Source organism: Arthroderma uncinatum (genome assembly GCF_011692745.1).
Source record: "Arthroderma uncinatum strain CBS 119779 chromosome Unknown scaffold2, whole genome shotgun sequence".
In the NCBI taxonomy this organism is placed as follows: Eukaryota; Fungi; Ascomycota; class Eurotiomycetes; order Onygenales; family Arthrodermataceae; genus Arthroderma; species Arthroderma uncinatum.
This window is the reverse complement of record NW_022983864.1, coordinates 3727353-3753438: the sequence shown is the minus strand read 5'-3', so window position 1 is coordinate 3753438 and position 26086 is coordinate 3727353. Positions and strand designations below refer to the sequence as shown.

Below are 26086 nucleotides of genomic sequence, written 5' to 3'. Positions count from 1 at the left end.
ATCAGATCGATCCATAATATAGCACTGAACAGCATTAGGTACGACGCCAGCCACGAGAGGTCATACCCCGTATTCTAAAAAGCCAGAAATCAGGGGGGTGGCTGGCATTTACTTGGCCTTTGCGAGGCCAACGGTGTTCTTGCCCATGTCATAGACGGTGTAATAGCGTCTCAAGAAAGAGTCACCAAGGATGGCAAGTGGTCCAACGGGAGCGGGGAAGTCCATGCCCATGAAGCTGCTGATACAGGTGCCGGAAATTTCCAAGATGTAGTCGTTGGCGCTGATGGTGAACTCATGGCCAGAGAGAGTGAAGGTGACCTCGGGAAGAGAAGCCTTCTTGGAACAGTCGAGGGTGTATTGACCGTTCCAGGACTTTTTGGCACCAATTTGAGTGTTGCTATATCATTTGAGTTAGAGAAGTTCAACTTGGAAAAATCGAAGGGAAAGAAACTTACATCATCTCAGCAAGCTCAGAAGGCAGGGCAATGAGGGAAGTGCCGGTGTCGAGGATGACTCCGGTGTTATCCAACTCGGCCTTGTCCTTGCCGAGGGCGATGGAGTTGAGCTCAACTTCCCAGTAGGCCTTACGGCGGAGTGGGATGGTGGTCATCTCGCCAGTGTAGTGGCTCTTGTCCACACCTCCAAAGGTGACGACGGACTGGCCGTTTTCGTCGGCCAGGTAGAAGCTGAAGACGGGTTCATCAACCAGCTTCTGCTCGACCATCTTGTAGAATGGAGGAGTGATGCCGTTGACGGCGATGGTGTTATAACCGAGACCAAGAATGCCATCGAAACGACCGAAGGCGAAAGCAAGGCCGGGCTCGCTGGTAGCCTCGGCAAAGAGCTGGTCCTTGATCTTCAAGTCACCGATCTGGACATTGTCCTGAGAGACGAAGCCCTCTAGACTGCCGGAGCCATAGCGAATGGCGAAGCTGGTGCCGTTCTTCGTGAAGGTGGACGAAGCAGAGGAATCGTACTTGGTGTGAAGGAAACAAGCGATGGACGTGCAGTCCGCGCCTGGAACCCAGAGATTGGAGCTTCCGGTGTCAAGGACAACCTTGAAGGTCTGTGGGGGAGTTCCGATGGATATCTCGGAGAAGTCTAGTTCGGGGTCAGCAACATGTTTTGGTCAAAGACGAGGAAAAGAACATACACTGAGCGTTCATGAAGTTGTCGATGAGGACGTTGTGGCCTGCTTCAGCTTGGATGGGGTTCTGCTTGAACATCTGCTGCTCATGCTGTCCTGGTCGGATTCCCATGTACTTCTGGCCGAGAGCCTTGACCTGGACGTCGATGTCGGCGTGTTCCTGCAGATACACAGGTCAATACCACGGCGCAAGACAGAGCTATCTGTGAACATGAATATACGTACAAGCTGCTCCTTGAGGGGTATCTTCTTGAGCTTCAAGCTGTGCACCTTACTGGCAGAGGTACAGCCCAGCAGGGCAGCACCTGCGAGCAAGAGTGAGCCCTTCATAGTGGCTCAAGAGGTCAGTAGCGCTAGACGGTGATGAGGCTGTTCTTGATGGAGCTATCGATGGTAACGAGATGGACGAGATGACGGTGAGATGGAAGGGAGATGGAGGAGAAGGGAGGGAGAAGAAGGATGAGAAGCAAGACGAGGTTGGAGGTTGGCGCTTGCTGGGGGACCTGGCGGGCCGATGACGCTGCTCACGTGAGCACCCCAGGCAGCCAGCCTCCGTCTATGACGTGGACGCGCATCAGGAACGGATGCTCTACAGGCCCAGATAGCTACGTATTACTTTACTGTGGTTGCTAGGATACGGAGAACTCCTTGGATTAACTCTCTAATGGTACAGCATCGGCAAGGCTATGGTCTAGATGTCGCATACCCAAGTTTAGCGGTAGAAGTCGAACCTATGCAATGAATTAGCTCGGTAGACGAAAATAAGATGAATAATGGATACGTACTTGTCTGCGTCTTGCCCGCCCTTGACCTGGCTGGAGTATGCGTCCTCGAGATCGGACTGGATGATGTTGTATCTGTTCTTGCGCACGGCACGTAGACCGGCCTCCTGCATGATGGCCGCGATAACAGCTCCAGAAAGCGGATCGTTACGGACGATGAGCGAGTCCAGGTCAACCTCCGGTGACAACGACATCTTACCCGCGATAGTCGAGAAAATCAGACGTCGTTCTCGTCGATCTCGCAGCGATGGGAACTCGATCTTACGGTCAAGTCGGCCGGGACGCAAGAGAGCCGGGTCAAGGGTGTCCGCTCGGTTGGTGGCCATGATGACCTTGACGTTGCTGGTCTGGTCGAATCCGTCCATCTGGTTGAGCAGCTCGAGGAGGATACGCTGAACTTCTCTGTCTGCACCGGTCTGGGCGTCGAATCGCTTCGTGGCGATGGCGTCGATCTCGTCGATGAAGATAATCGCCGGCGAGTTCTCGCGGGCCATTCGGAATACGTCACGGACCATTCGGGGTCCCTCGCCGAGATATTTCTGCACGAACTCGGATCCCACTACTCGGATGAAGTTGGCGGTTGTGCTGTTGGCGACGGCCTTGACCAGCATGGTCTTGCCGGTACCTGGGGGTCCGTATAGCAGTACACCGCGTGGCGGGTCGATACCTAGAGGAAACATGATATTAGAATGAACTCAATAGGTTATATAGACACAGTGTAAATACCGATTTGCTTGTAAAGATCAAAATGGGTGAGCGGAAGCTCGACGGCCTCTCTGATCTCCTGTTTCTGCATGTCCAGTCCACCAACATCGGCATATGTGACGTCTGGTTTCTCATTCGCTCCGAGCATGGCAATGGATGAGTCGGCCTCTGGAGGAAGAATGTCGACGAGGGAGTTGGAGTGGCGGTGGAGAGCAACGGAGGAGGAAGGCTTCAGCTTCTCTCGATCGAGGGTAGAGAGGATACGAACGACATAATTTGAGCCTGTCGAAGACTGTACGATACCGGTACTGCGAAGCAGGAGAGAGGTCAATAAGCACTGGCTTTCAAGCAGTGAGGAATGCAGGCATGAAAGGGGCATACTTCTGATCGATGGCCTCCATAAACTGCCCAATTACCAAGGGTACACTCTGGATACGCTTGATCTCCTCCTGTGCCCGGACGAGCTCTCGTTTAAGACTCCTAACCATACCATCAGCATCAAGAACACCTGTACTCGCCTCGGTCATCTCGCTGCTCACCTCTGTTCATCCTTGATGTATTCTTCCTGTAGCTGTATATACCTGCCCAACCCGTCAGCATCGCCATCCACGACGACCAAATAAGGTATCAAACATACTCTAGGTGTCTCTGGTATCTTTTCAAGATAGAATACCCATCCTCATCGTCGTTCGTCGAGCCCTCGAGGGGGTCGATGTCTGGAATCGCATCGTTCAGGGCAGCCTTTGGCAGTGTTGAGGGAATGCCCAGCGGCATATCGACGAGGACGCCTGCCATGCTTGCTGGTCCAGATGTGCAAGAGAGGTATCTAGGTTGGCGGTTAGGTGGGTGGTGCAAGCTTCGGCGGCCAGGAAGAAGCTGTACAGGTCCAGGTTGCGTTGAAGCTCGTCGTCCTTTTGCCTTGTTCTTCTCTCGTTCATGTCTTGCTGGCGCGCTTCAAGCTCTACTCGCGCCAAGGGTCACGTGGCTGACCTTCCAGCCCTTTCTCCTTCACATCTACATCTACATCTACATCTACATCTTAGCCACGGTCAGGGATATATCCTGCTTATGATAGGTATGATGGAAATTGTATATCGGGACGGACATGCTCAGGCCTCTGCTGGTGAATGGTCTAGAGCTGGTTGCCACGCTCTCCTCGTCTAATGATGGCGACCTCAGGCTGGTTCGTGGCAACTCCTCTTCCATCTCTTCCACGAAATGATTAATCGAAGAATATGGCTATACGAAATATTAATCGAAAGAGTGTCACCATCTCCTTGTATTCTATAGGAAAAGAAACCTGATGCTGTGTTAGATGGCCCTGACATTGCCCTGGCATTCTTGGTATATGTATCCATGGTCCAGGTAAAGCCTCGCATCTCGCGTGCAAGCCCAGAAAGTCAGAAAAAGGCGTTGCACCAACCAACTCACGCTTCGGTCCAAATATGTTTAAAAATATTTTTTGACGGCCAGTCAGAATCAGAATCAGTCAACAACTAACAACTTCATATCATTCGGACTACACAATACGTCCAGACCATATCAGCCAACATCGTCCACGAGAACTGCGAACGTCAAGTGGACCATTTTATCCTCCTAGAACTGCCCGCATGACCGAGATGGGAAGTTAGTTGCATGCATCATCTCCGGATCGCCTTGTCAACAACCCTCGAGGATGATGACTTGCCTCCACATCGACAACGGCTCGCCGACCAGGCGGCACCCACCGAAGCCTAGTCCGCCGCCTCTGCCACTTTGCTGACAATATGGGGAACGTCCATCTCGCCTTCAGGAATATTCCAGCCTGCATTGCCGAAGCTCCCGGCACTTCGGCGCAGTGAGTGTGGAGTTTCTCTAGCACTCTTAGCCGGGACGCCCTTTGGCGGACAGGGAGACAGACAAACGCCATATCCACGCTTACCACCCCCGCCTGCATCCTTCGCATGTACGGAGTAACAAATTGAAGGAAAACGTTATGTGCCACCCTCCTCTGCCTGCATATTGGCTGCACCGAGGGCTATATACGGTTCCAGTACTTGCTGAGCCGCGGTTTTTCGTGTGGAGCACCGAATTCGGATCACACTAGCTTTGTTCTTGCGTGATCACCCGGTCAACCTTCACCCCCAGGGCAAGCAGAGAGATGGATTCTGATCAGGCTTTACCGCTGTTGCATTCGGCCAACTGGCTCCAATCAATTTGGACAGGGGGTAGGATGAAGGCTATTGTATAGTACTGGAAATATTATTAATTCGGGAAGCTCTGCAAGGTTTTCCGCTTAACGTATATAATATATATCCCGGGGGATGTCCCTCCCTCCCCCGCAGCCCAGGTGATGTTCTTCCTCTTTTGCTTGCTAGGGAATACTCTTCAGTAAATTCTTCAAGATGGCACCCGCAGCAATGACTCTGCTCTGTACGGGACTCTACCTGCTCTCTTCCTTTGCACAGGTATCAGAGGCAGCTCCATGGCTGTTCTCCCGGAGTGTCCCGCCAAGTGCTAAGCATGACGGCCGATTGGGAGCTGTCGCGAGTGAGAATGGCATGTGCAGTCAGTACGGTGCCGATATGTTGAAGCTGGGAGGCAATGCTGCAGACGCCGTAAGTTGGCCGTTTCTTATGTTGTGGGAAGTATTTCTGTTCCTGAAGCTAATCGATATTCTCTAATAGATGGTTGCTACTGTGTTCTGCGTCGGTGTTACCTGTAAGTAACCAAATCAACCGCGAGTATTAATATAAAATCCATGGCTGATAGGCGTGCGTTTATGCAGCCATGTATCACAGTGGCATTGGTGGTGGAGGCTTCATGCTGATCCGCGCGCCTAATGGAACCCACGAGTTCATCGACTTCAGAGAGACCGCGCCTGCTGCAGCATTCCAGGACATGTTCAAGAACAGCTCTGACAGCTCTACCAGAGGCGGACTAGCAAGGTACGAACCATTCTTGAACATTTAAATGACGTTCGGTCGTTAACACCAATTCCCCATGCAGTGGTGTTCCTGGAGAAGTTCGTGGACTAGAGTACCTCCATAAGAACTATGGCAAACTGCCCTGGAGCGTCGTTATGCAACCCGCCATTCGCACTGCTCGAGATGGATTCCGTGTCACCAAGGACCTCGCACGCATCATGGCAACGGCCACGAGGAACGGAGACTTCCTCTCTGATAACCCTACATGGGCTGTCGACTTTGCGCCACAAGGAACCCTTCTCCAGGTTGGCGACTTGATTACTCGCAGACGATATGGAGACACCTTGGACAAGATCGCGAGATACGGTGCCGACGCCTTTTACACCGGGCCCATGGCGAAAGCCATGATCAATGCACTGAGTGCGGCTAACGGCACGATGACGCTTGCGGATCTTAAGAACTATACCGTGGCTAGGAGGCCGACTGCCGAAATCGAATACCGCGGCATGAAAGTCACCAGCACTACTGCTCCCTCCAGCGGAGTGGTGCTCCTGAGTATTCTGAAACTCGTCAATGGATACAAGAACTTTTTCAGTCGCGGGTCTCTCCCGCTTAGTACCCATAGGTTGGACGAGGCCATCCGGTTTGGATATGGACAGGTATGATACACCCGTACTAAGATATCTGTTTGACTTATGTAGCTGACACCAGCATCAGAGAACCGAGCTGGGCGATCCACTCTTCGTTACGAACTTGACTGAGTACCAGAGGAAGATGATCTCCGAGGAGGTCGCAGATAAGAATCGTCGAAATATCTCCGATGCTTATACGCAGAGCATAGCAGTATATGACCCCAAGGGTCTTGAGAGCTTGAACACGTATGATACCTTGCCTATTTTCTCAACTATCATTCTAGACAACTAACACGCCCATTCTAGACCCGGAACATCCCACATTTCTACAGCAGATAACACTGGCATGGCTGTCAGTCTAACAACCACCATCAACCTCTACTTCGGTAGCCGTGTTATCGTCCCTGAGACCGGTATAATCATGAACAACGAGATGGACGACTTCTCCATCCCTGGACGCCGTAACGCATTCGGCTACATCCCTTCGCCTTCTAACTTCATCCGCCCCGGCAAGCGACCACTCTCCTCCATCTGCCCTACCATTATCACCGACAAGGAAGGAAATCTCTACTTCATCAGTGGTGCTGCAGGTGGTTCCCAGATCATCACTGGCACCCTGCAGAGCATTGTGAACGTCATGGACAGGAAGATGAATGTTCGACAGGCTCTAGCAGCTCCACGACTACACGACCAGCTTGTTCCTAACGAAGTTCTCATGGAAGCTTCGTTTGACCAGGAAACGGTCAACTTCATGAAATCGCGAAAACATAACGTCACCATAGAGAAGTCCGGAAGTACGGTGGAGTCCATTATGAGGCTGAAGAATGGAACCTTCGTAGCCTCTGGAGAGCCACGACTGGCTAACTCGGGAGGAATTGCAGTTTAAACCTTGAGATATAGAATTCGCCTTGGATTTGGGTAACCCCGCTAAGATTTGGGGATTTTATGACCTTCTTACCTTTCGGTTTATGATTTAGGCCTTAGGGCTGGTATGATAAAGAATTTATGCTACATACTAAGAGATATTTACAATCAAGATGGTTCAGGCTAGCTAACTTGTTAAGATAAGAAGCATTTAGAAGTTAGTTAAATTTAGATCTGAACTCGTTCTAGATTGAATATTTATGTTCCATTTATTTCTTATTTTCTTAGTACTTCGCGCTTTTGGTCTGCATATCTCCACGAGCAAGAAGGTTCCGGGCCGAGGCGTGGTGGTGATCTAGTTTGGATTTGGATATGTTATGCTCGCGTGCTTTGATGAAGCTTTAACAAGGCTTCATCGTCTAGATCTTGCATGCTTTAGAGCAGTGCTACACCAGTAACGCAACATAAACTGCCAGGCATTTGTCATACCATGAACCGTTGAGACTTATCACAGGCTTGTTGATAGAAAAAACGAAAAGGTGTCCTATTTTGATCTTGCTTCTCGTTTCTGCTTTGCGTACCCATAGCGTTCTGCATGTGGTTGAATGCACTAAATGATGAGCTTGGTATCTTATTTTGACCCATCCACAACCTAACTGTGGCCGTATAGGGGGTTTCTATTGTCAAGTGGTATCCGACCGACTTGTGGTATATTGAGATTGAATGAGCGTCGCCTCTCACGCCATACCTCCACGGGCACCATGCAACTAGAATAGGCTATCCGGCAATGCAACGGCTGGGTCCTAAAAATATTTAACATTCCTGTACTCCGTAGATCATCTGTCTATGCCTAAAACGAATCCTTGATGCCATATCGTATGTGTGTACGTAGATTGAAGGAGAGGATGTAAAAGCCAGGAGCGACTAAAGGAGTTGGACCTCGGCAAGATACAGGTCAGCTGACTTATGCATTAACTGCCCAATTAGTCATCCATTGTAATACAATCAATCACGTGAAATATGACATATTACGTAATTAAACTATATTTTGAGAATGATCACATGATATCACCTGGTATAAACCAACGGCCACTCAGAACTTCACGATATCGTGTTTAATCATATTTCAACCCATGGATTCAAAAATCATTTCCAAGCAGCTTTGGAAAGCCTAAGCCACCTACTATGTAGAGGTATAATGGCTGGCATATTTGTGGATAGGATATAGATGACTCTTATCCCAAAGCCAACGTGTCTTTCTATCTTGTCAATGTCAACAAGGTCATATCTACTCTCTCGCCGAAGTGGTCCTCTGGCGATTTTATGTTGATATCGGAAGCCAACACATGGTTAGTGCGGCCGTTGCCATAAAGTACAGCTGTTAAGCTGACTAAACTTTTCGGGCTGCGCTACCCGGCATATTGCACTGGATGATCTGAAGCATTCTCTTGGATCAACCTTACGGTTATGCCTGTACCACTAGCGAGATGTCAGTTTTGTGTAAATTGAATCATCTAGAATGTTTCGCCTAAGGCGCCAAAGTTCACCTATCCTCTGGTTATCAAAACTTCTTTTCCCCTACATGACTGATGCGATGTCGTCATACCTCCCGCCTCTATGTGATGTAGAAGGCGTCCTGCTGATATCATAAGAAGCCAGCCACCCAGAGCCACAGCTATATTCAAACGTATAGAGATCAATCCTCTTCTCAAACTTGCAGCACATACGGTTGACGCTGTATCTCTTCGAATATCCCATTATCTTTGAAAATGCTAGTAAAATACATTCTTGTAGCCTTTTGGGCTACCATGGCCTGGGCCAAAAGCTTTTCAGAGGATATTTCGGGAATCCCGGAGTTGTCAGATATGTCTGCGTATCTTAACCGGACACCCGAGGCCAAGGATAAACTGGATTCGCTACAGGATGTTACCATTTTGGGACTTGATAATAATGCCTTCCGTGAATTTGTGGGATCAGGGCAAGAAAATAGCTCCGAGCAATCGGGAAACTCGGACCTCGTGAACGGTATTTTTACTTATCAGATCGTGAAAGGTTCGCATAATTCGGAAGACATCACCACTACACCGCAGTTCCCAGCCACAGAATTAAACGAGAGTGGCTTCACCAATGTCAGCTCCGGTCAAGTTGTTCAGCTCGTTGAGTTCGAAGGAAAGGATTACGCCATCAGTGGTTTGAACCAAAACTCGACCATCATCAAGCCTGTAAGTCAACCTCGCAAACAAGTGTTTGTTGTATTCGGAACCTCCCTAACAGTTAGTTATAGGGTCAAAGATCTGATAATGGAGTGATTCATGTCATCGATCACCCCTTGACACTTCCCCAGAGTACGACAGCTACCCTTGAGGCCGCTAACCTCACCAGCTTCCTGGGTGCCGTGCAGGGGGGTGATGCTGTCTCCAACGCCAATGATCAGAAGGATATTACTGTTTTCGCTCCAAGAAATCTCGGATTCCGGAGAATTGGATCTGCTTTTGAAAATATTTCCGATGAAGACCTAGGCAAAATTGCAAACTACCATATTGTTAAGGGTAAGATACTATACTCTGCGGACTTTAAAGACGAGAGCCACGCCACCTATGGTGATAAAGATTTGCACCTCTCTGTCGTCAACGGGCGGGCTTTTGTAAACTCCGCTCGAGTTGAATCCACCAATCTTCTAGTTAACAATGGAGTTTTGCATGTGATATCTGAGTATGTATCCTTTTCTTTGGGGCGTCTCCCTCGCCCTTGCGAGAAACAATGATGTTAACATTCAATCATAGTGTTCTTAACCCGAACAACGACACTGCCAAGCCAGTTCCAGATGCTGATCCACCACCGCCAGCTTTTGAAAATGAATCAGCAGTTAGCACAGACCCATTGACAGACGGAATTTCTGCTCCAACTTCTGTGGTTCCCCTGCCACCTGCAACAACTGTCGATGGGGGCGGTGAGTCGAGTACCTCTCCTAGTCCTACGGCTACAGCTACGGTGACAGAGACTGGAGGCGGCGGCGGTGGAGGTGGTGTGGGCGGTGGTGGAGGTGGCGGAACGTCTGCAACGAGCTCACCTACGAAAGGCGCCGCTGCAACCGAGCCAGCGAAAGCTGGTCTAGCTGCTGCAGTGGGCTTGGGTGTTGTCTTGTTTAACGCTTAAAGATGTCAGAATGGTTTCCGACTTTTTTTGAACATGAACATGGATAATATTTAATAGTGTTGTACTTGCCCATGACGGAAAGCTATTATTGGAAGTTGTGGCAAGTTTTTGTTTTAATCTTGCCCTAGTTACTGCTACCCTGCAAGTCTAAATGGATAGCATGGTTCTAGTTAAAAAGTGATAATCTATGCATATAATAATCTAATGAATATCTTTCAATGTTATTTACAAGTATTAAATTTGAACCACAAGATGTTGCTAGAACAATGGAGATATGGCTTATCAAGGCGCATGAATGGCAGGAAAATTGCTTACAGGCTTTATCCTGTCTTCACCTTATGTATCTCTGAAGGGTCAATAAAAAGAGCAATTAGGTGGGAGAAAGGCATTTTAATGTTGACACTTTTAATTTCAAATTTCTGGTTTTTTGCCAACCATCAGGTACATGGGTGTAAATATCCCTTCCTTCCCACCACGGACCAAGTTATCTGCACCATAGGAGAACTCGCGCGCCATTTCTGCAATTCCTGATGGCGCCAATCTAAACGTTTCCAAGACACTGAGCAGTATGTTCACAGTCACTCGGCCAAGCTTCGTTGTTCGGAGGGCACCGAAATCCAAAAGGCGCCCAGTTGGGAATTCACCTGCGAGCGGCGCGTACCATGGGATCTGGTCTCCCATTTCTGCTTGATCCTCAGCGTGCTCTAACACGAAACCGGCCGCCTTGATCGCCTCTATAGCATGCTTGCGAGTCATCATTGCTGGGATCCCATTACCTCGTTCAATTCCTAGTCGGATCGCAGAATGGGCTGGATTGTACTCGTCGTATGTATCTGTCATTACCCATTCATATACAGCAAAGGTCCCTCCCGGTTTTAGGACGCGATATGCCTGCTCATACACTTTCTGGAGAGAAGGGGCATGGACTGTGGATTCAATTGCATATACAGCATCAAAGGAGTTATCTGGGAACTCCATGGCCTTTTGATGGTATGTTAGAAACAGGCAAAAGCAGCATAATTGTTGTTCTCGAGCACATGTCACATAGTGATGCCAAACTCACCATGAAATCGTTCTTTACAAAGGAAACGTGCCCATCAAGGCCTGCCTTCTCGGTATAAGCAACGGCTCGTTGAATTTGGTAGCCATTGTTATTCACACCAACAACCTTGCACTTAGTGAAAGCTGCAATCTCCCTAGCGGGTCCACCTATACCACAACCCATGTCTAGAACTGTCATATCTTTCTTTATATTCATCATATATGCCAAGTAGTGTTCGTGCCGGGCGAGGGCTTGCAGTAGCGGTTCATTGATAGCAAAGCGACTGAAATGAAATGACTGAGCCCATCCTTGTTCGTACATGTCGGTAGCAAGGTCATAGAAGCTATACCATTGGTTATCATTGCAGTTGTCCATTCAAGGGCAGAATAAGCTTCGGTACCTGTTTGCTACGGACATGTAGTTCTGTTTCCTCCCATCACGTTCGTCCTCTTGCCAAAAGCCTACATACTTCTTTGTGACTTCTCGATGGCTATCATTGTCCTTCTTCAGCATTGCAAGGAAAGGGCTCTGCTCCTCAGCTGTTTTGGCATGCATGGGTTCGGCAGCCGGGGGGAAGCGTTCAGTCATGTTTCCACTCGCCATAGCAAATATTAGTAGTGTCTAGTAATAACCAGAGTGCAGGGAAACAGGCAAAAGAACCAAACCGGGCAGTTCGGTTGGGGTATCATATATAAATATATAAGATCTTAAGGGAGCACCAGCCACCAAGAGGGGAACCTAGAGCCCAGAAAACTTGACTGGTCCAACTGCTACATTGTAGGGGTATGTATACAGGGTTGTCGTCTTTGCTTTTCTCTTGGTAAAGAGCCTGTCGCGCATCATTGAGGCTTTATACTCTGTACCGACTCTGACAATATTAAGGATGCATGAATCCACTTTTTGGATCCATAGCAGCATAATTCACTCTTAAAATATTTTAGCCAGTGCCTTATCAAGGGTTCTGCGAGGTGCATCGTGGAGTTCGGACGATATAAAAAACATGAGGTCACTTTAACCCATGTGCCACGTGACCACTTTGCTAACTAAATGTGCGCTTTGACCAAAGTCGGTGATCTCTCGTACAACTTCAACCAGGTATTCCTATGGCAAAGGATCAAAAGACATCGCCATATTTCACACGGAAACGTCCCGATATAACATCGTGTCTTCCCTTTCCCCCGACTTCGGCCGTCTCGTTTGGGTTGATCCAAGAGAAACTAGCCCACGAGCCCTTTCGTCTTCTCATTGCTACTATATTCTTGAACCGAACCAAGGGAGAAGTTGCGATTCCTGTGCTATACAGCGTTTTTGAACAATATCCAACCATTGAATCTTTGGCCGAAGCGGACTTTGATGAACTGGTCTCCTTGATCCGCCGCCTGGGGTTTCAGAACTCACGAGCTAAAAAATGCATTGCGATTGCTAAGTCATGGGTAGCAAATGCCCCTAAACGCGGGGAACGATATCGAAAACTACACTATCCAAATAAATCTGATGGTTTAGGCGTTGGGTGTAATGAGGTCGTGGTAGACGACGACAGTCGTGTTGCTTGGGAGATTGCTCACCTCCCTGGTGTTGGGCCGTACGCAATAGACAGCTGGAGGATCTTTTGTCGGGACGAATTACGCGGCTTGGCTTCGGATTGGAATGGAGCAGACGCACCAGAAGGGTTTTCACCGGAATGGAAATCAGTCCGTCCAAAGGATAAAGAGCTATGTGCCTTTTTGACATGGATGTGGCTCAAAGACGGCTGGATTTGGGACCCACAGACAGGCGAAAAAGTTGCAGCCACTAGGCGAATCTACCGAGCGGTTCAAGACGGTGGTTTAGTTCTCCAAAAATCCAATGGGAAGTGGTGTTTAGACCTAACCGCTATTGGGGAGACCTCACTCTCTATTGAGGTCGGGGCCGCGAAGTTCGTCAATACTATTTAACACAAATCTCAAGGTAAATCTAAGCGTTGGAGCTTTGTTACTATCTTGCAAAGTTTCTTGACTTTTGGGATTCTTAAATTTGGGCCTGATTTCAATGTTCACTTTGATGGATATATTATTGGTGACTTAAATTCCCTACAGGATTTAATAAATAATGTGAGATTGATAAAAGTAATATAGTAAAATAAAAGGATGTGACTAATTTAAGCGAAGTTTCAGCTATGACCCAGATAATGGGTAATGGTCTGCTTATATCCGATATTTCACTCCTCGGTTAACGGTTGCCAGAAATAAAACAATTGTGAGCAGTGTTTAAATTGCCCACCAATACACGCGAAAAGTCATCAATCCTAGCGAAAAAGCTCGGCATATGTGCCATGATGCTGAGTCGTGGTTGCATAGCATGGCATTTGATGGTGCTCTCGTCCCTGTTATTTGTAGCCTTGCTAACATCAAGGGAATGAAGACTTGGGGGTGTTGGAAATGAATTGGCTATGCGGAAACTCTCCTGTGGTAAGGGGTACAGGCCATGTGTTCCTTTATTTCCCATGATGATGGTCATCATCGTCATCATCGTGGTCATCATCGTGGTCATGGTCGCGGTCGTGGTCTCCGTGGCCCCTAGCTTTAACAACCTTCCTGTGATGATGGTCATCGTCATCGTCATCTCCATCATCGTCAAGGTGGTCTCCGTGCCCTCTGGCCCTGATGTTCTTCTTGTGGTGGTGGTCATCATCGTCGTCATCACCATGGTCATCATCATGGTGGTCATCGTCATCATGGTGGTGATCATCATCATCATCCTCATCATCATCATGATCTCCGTGGCCTCTAGCCTTGATGCTCTTCTTGTGATTACGGTCATCATCGTCATCGTCGTCATCATCATCATCGTGGCCTCCATGGCCCCTAACCTTGATGCTCTTCTTGTGATGACGGTCATCATCATCGTCATCATCATGGTGGTGGTCATCATCGCCATCATCATCGTCATCATGATCTCCGTGGCCTCTAGCCTTGATGCTCTTCTTGTGATGACGGTCATCATCATGGTCATCATCATCATGGTCATGGTCATCATCGTGGTCACCGCCATGGCCGGCCACTGATGGCATTCCACGAGGAACCATAAGGTCTAATTCTGCAATAATTCTTTTGCCCAACAGGTCCCAGTAAGTGGCTTTTTCAACCGCCGTTTTGGGCGAACGTTTGTCAACAGAAAGTCTGTCACAGTAAGTATGGCTAATTAAGCCAAGTATCCTTCCCTCATGAACCGGATAGAGCTTACTGGTCAACAGGGACAGCAGCAGCGGAAGCAACCAGTAAGGCTACCGCTACAGTCCCGGCGTTCAAGAGATGCATGATTGCGATTCGAGTAGAGGCTTCGAAAATGCTAAGTAAGTAAAATGTCTGAATGTATTACCTAGACAATATGAGGTGGTTTCTGGATAGGGGATAAAACAAAGAGAGCGAAGCGGTTCTATCGGCACTTTATATCCCAATTAAACGCGACTTAACCGCCCCTCCCTTCAGATAGGAATATTGAAAATCAATAGCAACGACATGATAAGTTACACGCAGAAACCAGGTCATTTAGAGCCATGGGTGAGGAGGTCTGCCACCCGGGATATCATGATGCGATGTTGGATCGTCATTTACACCCGCGATGCAGACTCTTGGGTGGTCTAAAGCGGTTGTAACTCCATGTTTGGACAAGGGAAACGAGATAATCTACTCGTTGAGTTGGACAGCTTGTGACGCGCCGGCTCTTCCCTTCGCCCATTAGGTCGAAGGTGTTGCTCAAGTGTCAACGCCTGTGAGATGCAACTCAGTCCGGCCATAGGCATCAACGGTTAAGGTAGAGCCCGGCAAGTCGTTACAGTGGCGATTTGTGAGCCACTATACAACATCGAAATTCTGTATAGTCAGGGGTATATGTTACTTTGGACCTGAGTGAAGGTTAAGTATTTCATATATCAAATGATGTGGGCATTTGTATTGCTCCAAAACTTGCTTTTGAGATGATAGGCAAACAAGAATGAAACAAATCCCCTGATCAAAAGTGGGAGACATTGTTTGCTGGATAGGAGATAGTAGATCAAATTATCACCGCGCATAGCGTGCTATCCCGTGATAGCATCCATTTCTTCACGGGTATATCCGATTCTTCAATGAGAGCCTTTGACAGAATCGAAGCCATCGAAGATGTCGTGGTAGGGTAAAGGTGTCAATTCATCTTACCGCCACTAGCATAGCTGAGCCTTAGATCGTGGATGACGACGCTCGATGTGTTCCGACGCGGCAGCATGCATCTCTGGGCGCGCAGGAAGGGGATATATGTTGGAGTGTTGATATCAAGCAGGTTCAACATGCCAGGGTTAGTTCAGCCCTTACGGCTATGCTGACTCATCAATCACGGGAATTATGGCGGAAAAGGTAATTATCCGCTCTGATCAGGCTAGCTGACTAAGCAGTATTTTGAATAGGCGCCTCGAGCAACATACGAAGTTGGTTTTTACACTCCACACTGAGGAGGCTGCGTCTGATTTGATATATTGCTAATATCCGCTCTGCACAAATGTCTGGGGCGTCGTGACTGTCTATCGGAGACAGGCTGGAATACAAAATGTCGCCCTCACTTATATCATCGTTGGTTCCTCAACTTCTGTCGTAATCTAAGTGCACGAGCTGCCTGGCCTGGTGCCACGGACCTGGAGAGCCATCGGACTATCTATCTTGCATTGAAATTATGCATGTCTACGGAGGCTGGCTGATATCTTAATGACTAACAGTTTCCGTTTATAAAGTTGCCTTGCACCCCAAACTTGCTCGCAAAGACATGGGTGACTACCTAGTGAACGAGGCTCTGGAAGCTTGTTCGGCCTTCAGCTCCGTGACCCCAGCCATGGACGTCTTGAACACCTGCAGTTCAAAGTACGATAACATGTGCATCTTACGCCCATTCGGGTTGCTTTCTATCATGTAGAATCTGAACTCTGTCTATTGGAGGCTGACATTACTTACTGGTATATTTACACTCGTTGACATATTGCATCGAGTCGATACGGTCTCATGCCTTGCTCGAAGGATCAGAGCTGCATATCCCTGCATGATTTGCATGTCCCGGACCGCATGCCGCTGTACTTCCTAGATTAATCCCCAGAGAAGCATTTGAGAACTGCCCGATCACTGGAGGAAGAGGGCAGGGTATATATTCCTGCATCAACAATAAAGTCGATGGCCACATGGTAGTATTATCTCAGTGGGGCTATATAGGGATATATAGTGCGCCCCCAACCGATATTTAGTCCATGGTGATCTCATAAACTAGCCACCTGCCCCCCTCTTTTACAAACGAATGAGGCTGCACCAAGTGATACCCAGATATTCTTTCTCATGAGAAACTGGCGAAGGACCATGGTCTGAGTCAATATCGTTGATAGAACGCAACCCTTGCTGGCCAAGATGGACGCGGGTAACACAGGTCGACTACACAAGCGGGATTTCATAGTGAGTGCCGCCGTTTTATTCTTTCAAAGAAGAAACAAGTCTGTTAGATACAGATGCTCATATTAGATCAAGATTTCTACCAGCGTTTTATTTGTTGTCTGCTGGATCGCCGCTATCGCCCGAGCATACATTAGGATTCGGATTCAAAGGAAGGTTTCATGGGACGACCTGTTTCTAGCCTTTGGGCTATGTTGCCTAACTATAGCTCTGGCGATCTGCTATGCGCTCACAATCGACAAGATGTACTTCACCTTAGCAGTCCAGTTCAACGAGACTTCTGAGTTCACAATACCTCCAGATATAATACAGATATCGTTCGACTATCAAAAATGGGTTCAAGTGACGACGGTCCTGCTTTGGATAGCCATCATGGCAGTGAAGTTTAGCTTCCTCGCCCTCTTCAAAAACCTAGTTAGTGGGATTCGGTCGTTGAATATTTACTGGTGGGTGGCGACTATGATAAATATCGTCATCTTGGGGTACGGGTCGATCGTTACCCATATTTCCTGTCCGTATTACTATACCCTCGAAAATAGTAAGTGAATTTTTATCATCAAAGTCAAACTCTTTGACCTAACTGACCTTCCGGCTAGCTCGATGTTTGACTTCATCCGGACAAAAACGTATCTCGGCCTTTCTATTCATACACCTAGCGTTAGATCTTTTGGGGGATGCACTGAGTAAGACAGTCCTAAATTCAATATTCCCCTATCAACACAGTGGCAGACTAACGATGCGTTTAGTTCTATATATACCCGTCCGTTTGATCTGGACGGTGCAGGTGAGGTGGACCCAGAAGCTGGGCCTCACCCTGTCACTCTGCCTCACAATACTCATGAGCATCGTGACGATCATCCGTGGAGCTGGCGTATACTACAAGGGACTCGTGGACACCAACTGGGAGACGTACTGGGTGGTAATATGCGCCGAGGTGGGCGTTTGTCTAGCTGCAGCAACCGCTTTCCGCTCCTTCTTCATCTCGCGGAAGGAGTATAAATCTGTGTCTCCGCCGACGGGGTTCAAATATCGCTGGAGATACAGCCGCAGTGCCAGGTTCAAACAGCCGATCGGTCCAAGAGAGATGCCAAAACAGATGGAACTAGAGGCGTCCTGGACTACAAAACCACAGCCCACGCGAATAACCGCCCTGCCACGCCTCCCTAGCCCGGGTGTTTCTATCAACTCGGCGCGCGCGGAGTCTCCGCAGAGCAGTGTCTTCATTCTGGACTAACCCAAGCTGTACATAGTCGCTTATTCGGCGTTTAGAAGAACATAGTCACTCTATTTGACGTTATAAAAAAAGAGTAAAAAAGAAAAAAAGAAGGTCGTGCCAGGATTCGAACCAGGGTTATCGGAACTTCAGATTACTAATCAGAATCCGATGTGATGACCGCTACACTACACAACCTCTTTGATGGTAGCACTTGGCCATGTGACTTTACTTGGGCAGACAGGAAAAAAAGCAGGGCAAGGCGGGTCACGGGGTCAGGGCGCTTACGTTGCGCTGGAACCACGGATCGGGAAGTTCTTGACTTCATCTGACCCTTGATATAGATCCCTGAGGGTAAACAAGCGGACGAAGTGACGAGCAGGCGACCAGACGCTGAGACGCAGCCTACGAGAGCACAGGCATCTGCTGGAGCGCGCTCCCTGTCCTTAGTGATGTTACACTAAGCCACGATCCGTCGACGGAGGATCTTTTTTGCTGATGCTTAAAGTACGACAAAGTTCAACCGCCCCAGAGCCCAGAGGTCACTGACTGTACACGCGGAGTCCCAGCTTCGACGTCGAGTCGATTCATTGTTCCTTGCCTGTTCTCACGTTGCGCTATTCGCCTGTTGGTGCCCAACTGGCTGACACATCAGACTGCATTCACATCTCGACCACACGCACGACGAGACCCGGCCAGCCCTTGCTTTTCATGTTGCGATCCATGAGTTGCGCTATCACCAAAGAGCACCTCAATAGAGCCCCCTGATGCCTTGCGGGATCGCTTCCGATCGGTCGTCTGTGACTAAGATCCACGCATTTCGACCGTTTAGTAGTGGCGCATTATTCACCAGCCTGCTGGGCAAGATTTCTCTCCCTGGTACCACCACCATATTGCCGCTGCCGGCAGAGTTACCTCTTTCTCGTTAGCCGCTATGCCCTCCAAGTCGCGAGAACACCATCGACCGCGAGAACGGGCTTCAGACGACCAGAGCAGTGAAGCAACCGAAGGACCCAAACCGTCGCACTCCTCCTCGCGGGTTCGAGAAAAAGAACGCCACAGCCGGACCACCCATGGTTCTACACACAGTACAAGCAAGAGAACTAGGCCCCGGTCAGATAAAGATAGGTTGAAGGACGGAGCTGGCCGCTCGCCGAACTCATCCACTTCGAGCTTGAGGATAAAAAAACACCCTTCTGTCATCCTCATGTCTGAGACCAACGAGTCAAAAGTGTCCGTGCCCTACCCGAGCTTCTCAAAGGCACATAGCAAGGAGGCCGTGGGGAGTCGGGAGAACCTGGGCATACGGCTTAACATATTGACTCCCGAACCTACAGACATAACAACCACAGAAGCGAAAAAAGACGACCATAAGCCGAGCTCGACGAGCGAAGACAAAACCCAGACCAAGAGACATAGCCAAAGTACCCGACCACCAAGTCCGCCTCTCACGAATGACGATACAGAGCTACCCCGGCGTAAAAGCACGCCTCTCAGTGATGGTCACCGATCAGAGGAGAGGGAAACCTCGAGCAAGACTGCGGGAGAACCGAAGAAACATAAATCATCAAGGAGCCATTCGACCAGGTCCTCCACGGTCATGTACAAGAAGCTAAGTGACCAGACGCTGAAAACCAGTACGCGGGCCCGATCTAGCACCCCAACCAAATTGAAATTATTTGAGGCTCTTCAGTTTTCTCACAGATCCTCTACCACTTCAGCGCACCGAAAATCAGGGAAATCGTCCCAAAATCGAAAATCGTCATCACCAATCGAAATTCTATCCGACAACGAAACAGTAGCGGTAGACTCAGATGCCACCTCAATCGCTCCCGTACAAGTGAAAACAACCGAACAGCTACCTAAACTCCGAAACCGTCCTCGTGCATCTAGACCTCCCTCAAATGCCTCCCCATCACCGTGTCCAGAGGTATCAGCATTCAATCCATTAAGAGACCCATCCGCTGCTTCCCCCCCTCCACCACCTCCGCCGCCACCTCCGCCGCCAGATATCCCGCTTTCGAGACCCAGGGTCGATTACCTGCTGCAGAATGGCGGCCTGGGTTACCATGTACCCCGTAATTTCCTTGGAGCGGGAGAATCTGCTAATATGCCGCAACACCTCTTCGAACCCGCCAATACTGGGATGAAGCTATTTGAACCATTTTCCAGGCTACTGAGTGATTATGCCCGGGTGATAGAAAAGAATGGATCACTGGCCGTGGCTACAGGATACAGATCCGTTGCAAGGCGACTATTGGACAGACTCGAATCTGTATTTGCTCGAGATATCTCATCGGAAGCCTGCGAGTGCCCAATGTGCTGTGGCAAAGAGCAACTGGAGGAACAAACAGGGGTCAGCTGGGGTGAGGTTCTGGAGCTCGTTTCGGGCCGAAGCGATTTACCAACCTGGCCACCGTTCCGTATGCAGCCTGAGCTTGATCATGCTACCATGGGAAACTCTCAGGAACACATACCTATGCAGAAGCTTGATATCGATGTACCTGAAGAATATCGAGACCACTATATTCGACAGTCACGCAAAACAAAACAAGCCGTAGACAAATGGCTATCTCGTCAACCCGACCAGCCCGCAGAACCTCCAGGGGAAGTTGACGATGAAACTCTGACATTTGCTATCCTAACCTATTTGGACCCAGATCAACGAGCCTCCTTTGCCGCACTCCTTGAGTTCCCGTTGAGCCCACCAGTCCCAAGAAAAGAGACGCCGAAACCGCCAGATAGGCCTCCTTGCTTGGTTGTTGGGGGTGCTGCGATCTACCGCTTGTATAGATTGCAGAGCCTACCTCGTGACCCGGAGACGGCGTTATATATGGTAAACCATCCTGAAATGCATAACGTTCTAGCGACATTGGCGGCAATTAGTGATGACGAATGGGATATACTCATCTCTGGCCGCTTCGATGGGTTCCTCCGAAGTGGAGCAGAAGATAATTCCGTCCCAACCTCCGCAACAGAGCCTCCGTACGACCCCCAAACAAGCCTTCCTAGAAATGGCAGTCAAACTATGCGCTCAATTAGTCAGCCCCGTGCAGGCGCCCCCATCACAGCCGCGACAGGATCCCATGGAGCCCCTATTTCGATCGATGAAGAGACGGAAATCGCCGCATTGGCGGAAGTGGAAAGGGACATATTCCTTGGCATGGAAGCACTTGAAGACGCCTTCGAACTCCTCCACGGCAAGGCGGAAATGGTACGCCAGGCACTACGTGAGCGCGGCGCTGGGCTTACCGCTGCAAGTCAAGCTAGGAGAGGCAGCAGATCGAATATTCAGATACTAGCGGGCACCCCGGTGCCGATGAGTTGCACGCCGGGCGAATTTGAGAGCGGAACTGATGAGGATGTTGATGACGGAGCGTCCATCGCCCCCTCAGAGTCTGCTAGCAACATTAGCTCTAACAGGAGACGAAGGCCAAAACGCCGTACTGAACGGAGAACACCTGCTCCTGTTGAAGAAGAGTCCGAGGAATATAATGAATATGTGGTTCCCATACGGCAAGGGAAGTGATATTCATACGCTACCACGGACTTCCCACTTTTTGAGAGCGGCTTTATGCCATTACCTATACTTACCCTACTACCCACCTCGCATTCCATCAATGGCGCAAAACTACTCAACCTTCGTCTAACGGAGACGGAGCACTGATTTACGACTTCCCTTCCGCGTTTTCATGTGACATGCCCTGACATAGTTAATCGGTTTCTTTTTGTTTTTCGTTCTTTGCCCTGTTGCTTTTTGTTCCTGGTAGGCTATACATGCCATATGACCTTCTTCCTCGTTCGTCTACTATTACCTATTTTACGCATTAGCTTCAGCTCTTCGGCTTGGTTTTGCATCTTCATTTTTCATTTTTCATTTTTTTTTTTTTTTTTTTTTTTTTTGGTTTTGAAAAATATACAATGTACTTCCTGTCTTTGTTAGATTTGTTTTCTCTCCGTGATGTTGCCTCGTCCTTTCAATGGCACATCATAGTTCACACATGTACTCCGTAGTTTCCTGCATGTAAGCGTTACGCCCCTTTAACTAATCACTTGCTTAATAGCACGGTCACAATGTTAGTTTCGATCAAAGTTAACCTAAAAACACACCAGATTTCAGTTCGTCTTAGGGTCTGCTTATACTCTCGCAGGCCGTTTCTATGGCTTTTTTATTGATCTTGGTCAGTGTACTTTGTATGGAGTACTTGCTTTTATAACCCTATGCGGGCGTCGATGCGCTAAATATACACATGACAACCTTCACAGCCTGGCTGACTGTAGATACATCTAATATATTCGAAACTGTGCTTATTCCCCGACTCGAAGGTTGCGCCCTCGGCGACCTGGACCTGGAGGCGGAGGAGGCGGAGTTGGGACTTTGGGGGTGTGAGATATGGCCCCTGACCGCAGGTTCGTGCTTCTATGGAGCACATTCCAACGACGAGCAGCCGTCCATGTCCATCACCATCATCACAGCCAACTAACGGCCAACGGGATGAATTGCAAGCTTGCCTGCAATAGCTCTATTGGGCTCTGATAGTGCAGATTCGCCAGGGGTTGAGCTACGGTCAGGGACTGGTGGCAAGGATCCGGCCTGCTCTGCGGTGACTATCCATTTTCCAGTGAACAAATGAAAGGACTGTCTGGAAGGCGAACACACACGACCAGACTAGTTGAAGACTATCATTCGGAGATGAGTAGAGAGACACACACACTCGCAGGCCGTTGACTTCTCTGCTAACCATGGCTCAGGCGCGATGGTTGCCATTCAGGCGAATATATGCCACCACCAACAGACTCTAACGTCGCCCTCTCTCCTACTGGACGACAGGATGCCCTCCCGCGCCAATAGCCGTTTCCGGGTAACGACAAGTATCTCAGACCTGGCCTGCTCAATTAAGTACGGGCGGTGTTAGCGTAATGCGCCACTAGCATCGGTGCTTGCGCAGGCAAAAGTTGGCTGGCGGTCCAGTCGAATATCCAGAAGCCCGTATTTCGCCAGTAGGATCGACACATATAGTACGGAGTCCTCGCCCTCTGCCGCGTCTGGTGGAGACGACTTAATGCGTTCCTCCCGTCCGCCAAAAAAGCAAATGGATGGATGGAGGGTGATCTGGCAATTCTTGTTGCTTCTCGTCGTCCTTGAAGCTTCATGCTCTGGGCATCTGCTGCTCAACAGCTAGTCCACCGCCATCTTCCTCGGCGACAAACATGGCTGGTAGCGTGGAACCAGTCGCGCTTCGTCTTTGTCTGTGCCAGACGCAGGCACATCGATGTGGCGGTAACGCGGGACGATGTCAGCACGCCCTAACGGCCCTGAGAAAAGCACAGCATTCGCCAACGACACCAACCCGATGTGACAATTTCGTTAGTTTAGTGTTTGATTTTAGGGGCTTCTGGAAACCCAAGAACCGGGGTATTTTCCACTTTTCTTTTTGGCAGGACAGATTGTGATGGCCGTCACATCGAGACCGCCATCTCAAAATGGCTTTCAGTCTCTCTATACGTACAGGAGCGACATCCATTATTGTGCGCCCTTGTATGACACCACACAGACCGGTGTCACATACCTTGTTGAGGCAAATTCCTTAGTATCGGAGTAGACGTGATAGTCCCTGAGTTTAACCGTTTAAGCATCAATACGACGTACCAGTGGAGTGTTCATCCATCGATTGCCCCGGCCGGAGTGTCTGGGATCGTGTGCCTGGGACCAATCTCCGAAGCATGAAATACGCACTGTTGCAGAGACTTATATCGCCAGATATCCACTTGATATATGGGGGAGATCCCCAGGTTTTTCTTCGTCCTGATATCCTTCGTATCGAGTGATATTGTCTTTCCTTGTGACATATCCCAACATTGAAGCAATCTTACACTTGCTCGATGGACCACCAAGCCCCTCATTAATATACCTCACAAGCCCTTGATACGATCTGGTCCCTTGTCTTCCTGTCCATCTAGCTAGTCTCGCCAACGGCTAAGCCCTTGATCGATCATATATACGGCGTGCATCCCACTGGATATAGCGTACGGCCGGCATCATGGCTTTGGGCGTAGCTATTTTACGGCACGTCATCGCCCTTCAATACGATGCAGCACGACAAGCCTCGAGCCTTGAACCTCGAGCGAAAACCACACTAGATATATCACCGTTGCCTACTGTTTATCGAAATGGAACCATCATGGTGGTGGCCGCGTCGTTGGTGTCTGCCGTTGCAATTCTAGGATTACTTGGTTTTCTCACCTACCGGCTTATTTTCTGGCAGAAACGCGAGGGAACATATCTGGGACATAACCAGTTTGTGGTTCTCATCTACAATCTTCTGTTGGCAGATCTTCAAGTCGCGTTGGGTTTTATCATGTCAATTCATTGGATGGCCATCGACGGTCTACACGCCAGCTCCCGTTTCTGTTCTGTACAAGGATGGCTACTACAAATAGGAGACCCGTCGAGTGGGTTATTCGTTCTTGCCATTGCAGTTCATACCTTTGCGACTGTCGTCATTGGGAGGAAACTATCCTACAGGTTGACCGTGAGCTGTATCATTGGACTTTGGGGTTTCTGTCTGCTCCTCGTCATGGTCCCAACAATTAGGCACGGAAAACATACATATGTCCCCTCTGGCGCTTGGGTAAGGCATACTCTCTCCCTCTCATCCTTGTCATGAAGTGCTAACAACCCTTTCTAGTGCTGGATCGATCAAAAATTCGAAGCAGAAAGGTTTTGGGCCCATTACTTCTGGATATTTGTTTCCGAGTTCGGTTCCCTCATGCTCTATGCCATCCTTTTCTTTTACCTTCGACGCAAATTGCAAGCATCGGCCGTTCTAGCGCGCGGACAAAGGGAATATCTGAGGAGGCTTCGTCGGGTCACGGGCTACATGGTTCTCTATCCATTAGCATACCTTCTCCTCTCCCTTCCTATCGCCGCCGCCCGCATGTCGAGCGTTCGAGGCCATCCTCCTTCCCTAACCTACTTATGCGCAGCGGCCGCCATCATCGCTAGCTCTGGCACCGTTGACGTCGTGATGTATACCCTAACACGCAAAGCGCTCCTCCTTGACTCTGAGCTTAGTCGAGTATCTGATAAAGGAGACTCCAATGCAAACAGCCGCCGTAGCCATATGGCATCCGTCACGGCAGACCGTCGGAAATCAAAGGGTTACGAGATGAAGAAGATGTCGAGGCTCACGGCAAATGACAACACCTTCTCAGCCGATCGATCGACAGATGATATGATCGATGATCTCGAGAAGGGCGGTTTCGGCAAGGTGTATCAAGAAACCACGATTGAAATCACCCATGAACCCGCCGTGTCGGAGCACAATCCTCCTTCTTCCGCAGGCTCCGTCGAGAATGCCGTGGCTTGTGGAGGGCCGGCTGATCCAAAGCCAGGACAACCGTGGACAGCCAAGTGGAAGTGATTTCATAAAGAGCACACAGCGTTAATAGACGTCTTGTGGTTGTAGGAATATACATTTTTGGGCCAGGCGTTTCGAGCAGCGGCTACGGTGACTCACGGGCGAGTCTTTTTCATGTTTTCTTCGGTCAACCGGTCTTTTTTTCGTTTCTTTCATGGTCGATTCTATTCTGCTAACTGATACACTCACTCCCCCCTTTTCTTTTCGCCTCATTCATTCATTTTTACTTCAAATTTTTACTAATGTTCAATTATGTCATGTACCCCTTTTTTTCATGCAAGCCGAGATACCCACTTCAAATGGCGGTGATGTTTAGAAAGCAGCTACCTATTCTTTAATACCTACTATATTAACCATGTTTTATATATCAACCATGTACTTATATTAATGATCCTGGATCGGAATAATTCAAAACACAGCCGCTTTAAGCTCCACTGCCCCTCACTCCCACCCGGCTTTCCCCTGCCTTCACCGCTCCGCGAACGTTGCGTGTAACAAATGCATGTCTATGTACGGAGTACTCCGTATGCATGAAGCGACTCACGTATCCGCAGGGCCCGCAGATTAAGCAGGTGGTTATGGTGACGCATTTCTGCTCATGGCATGATGATATGCGGTGTAGTAGAAGGTCGAGGTATGATTAACAGTCAAATCTGAATAGAATGTGCCATTGTAGTACCTGAGATAACTAGACCTGTAACTCCGATGACCGGTTGACACAGACCGACAGATGAAAACCCACTAACAACCCACAGAAACGACAGATAAGGATAGTTA

General features: G+C 49.0%; 9 protein-coding genes and 1 non-coding gene across 10 annotated transcripts; 6 read left to right on the top strand and 4 right to left on the bottom strand.

Annotated features, from left to right (window-relative positions):
- Positions 1–108: 108 nt before the first annotated feature.
- Positions 109–1477, bottom strand: GIQ15_03106 (uncharacterized protein; the record flags this gene model as incomplete). The annotated part of the gene is made up of 4 exons (XM_033550523.1): positions 109–397; positions 456–1101; positions 1154–1307; positions 1373–1477. 4 exons carry the CDS (start codon positions 1475–1477, stop codon positions 109–111), a joined length of 1194 nt encoding a protein of 397 aa, XP_033407684.1.
- Positions 1478–1859: 382 nt separating this feature from the next.
- Positions 1860–3429, bottom strand: GIQ15_03105 (proteasome regulatory particle subunit Rpt3; the record flags this gene model as incomplete). The annotated part of the gene is made up of 6 exons (XM_033550522.1): positions 1860–1878; positions 1933–2596; positions 2656–2942; positions 3016–3114; positions 3174–3215; positions 3272–3429. The coding sequence occupies 6 exons, from the start codon at positions 3427–3429 to the stop codon at positions 1860–1862; spliced, it is 1269 nt and encodes a 422-aa protein (XP_033407683.1).
- A 1589-nt stretch (positions 3430–5018) lies between these two features.
- GIQ15_03104 (Gamma-glutamyltransferase) lies at positions 5019–7058 on the top strand (the record flags this gene model as incomplete). The annotated part of the gene is made up of 6 exons (XM_033550521.1): positions 5019–5231; positions 5301–5334; positions 5402–5561; positions 5623–6199; positions 6258–6418; positions 6479–7058. The coding sequence occupies 6 exons, from the start codon at positions 5019–5021 to the stop codon at positions 7056–7058; spliced, it is 1725 nt and encodes a 574-aa protein (XP_033407682.1).
- A 1747-nt stretch (positions 7059–8805) lies between these two features.
- On the top strand, positions 8806–10192 carry GIQ15_03103 (uncharacterized protein; the record flags this gene model as incomplete). Its single annotated transcript, XM_033550520.1, has 4 exons — positions 8806–9258; positions 9321–9748; positions 9820–9986; positions 10035–10192. The coding sequence occupies 4 exons, from the start codon at positions 8806–8808 to the stop codon at positions 10190–10192; spliced, it is 1206 nt and encodes a 401-aa protein (XP_033407681.1).
- Positions 10193–10603: 411 nt separating this feature from the next.
- On the bottom strand, positions 10604–11789 carry GIQ15_03102 (sterol 24-C-methyltransferase; the record flags this gene model as incomplete). The annotated part of the gene is made up of 3 exons (XM_033550519.1): positions 10604–11173; positions 11256–11577; positions 11635–11789. The coding sequence occupies 3 exons, from the start codon at positions 11787–11789 to the stop codon at positions 10604–10606; spliced, it is 1047 nt and encodes a 348-aa protein (XP_033407680.1).
- A 548-nt stretch (positions 11790–12337) lies between these two features.
- On the top strand, positions 12338–13168 carry GIQ15_03101 (methyl-CpG binding domain-containing protein 4; the record flags this gene model as incomplete). Its single annotated transcript, XM_033550518.1, has 1 exon — positions 12338–13168. The coding sequence occupies one exon, from the start codon at positions 12338–12340 to the stop codon at positions 13166–13168; it is 831 nt and encodes a 276-aa protein (XP_033407679.1).
- A 3465-nt stretch (positions 13169–16633) lies between these two features.
- On the top strand, positions 16634–17909 carry GIQ15_03100 (uncharacterized protein; the record flags this gene model as incomplete). Its single annotated transcript, XM_033550517.1, has 4 exons — positions 16634–16678; positions 16745–17213; positions 17272–17358; positions 17422–17909. 4 exons carry the CDS (start codon positions 16634–16636, stop codon positions 17907–17909), a joined length of 1089 nt encoding a protein of 362 aa, XP_033407678.1.
- Positions 17910–18000: 91 nt separating this feature from the next.
- On the bottom strand, positions 18001–18086 carry GIQ15_t0020. Its single transcript has one exon. It is a non-coding gene; the product is annotated as a tRNA-Gln (tRNA).
- Positions 18087–19095: 1009 nt separating this feature from the next.
- GIQ15_03099 (uncharacterized protein) lies at positions 19096–21417 on the top strand (the record flags this gene model as incomplete). The annotated part of the gene is made up of 1 exon (XM_033550516.1): positions 19096–21417. One exon carries the CDS (start codon positions 19096–19098, stop codon positions 21415–21417), a length of 2322 nt encoding a protein of 773 aa, XP_033407677.1.
- A 2512-nt stretch (positions 21418–23929) lies between these two features.
- On the top strand, positions 23930–25312 carry GIQ15_03098 (uncharacterized protein; the record flags this gene model as incomplete). The annotated part of the gene is made up of 2 exons (XM_033550515.1): positions 23930–24520; positions 24578–25312. The coding sequence occupies 2 exons, from the start codon at positions 23930–23932 to the stop codon at positions 25310–25312; spliced, it is 1326 nt and encodes a 441-aa protein (XP_033407676.1).
- Positions 25313–26086: the final 774 nt, after the last annotated feature.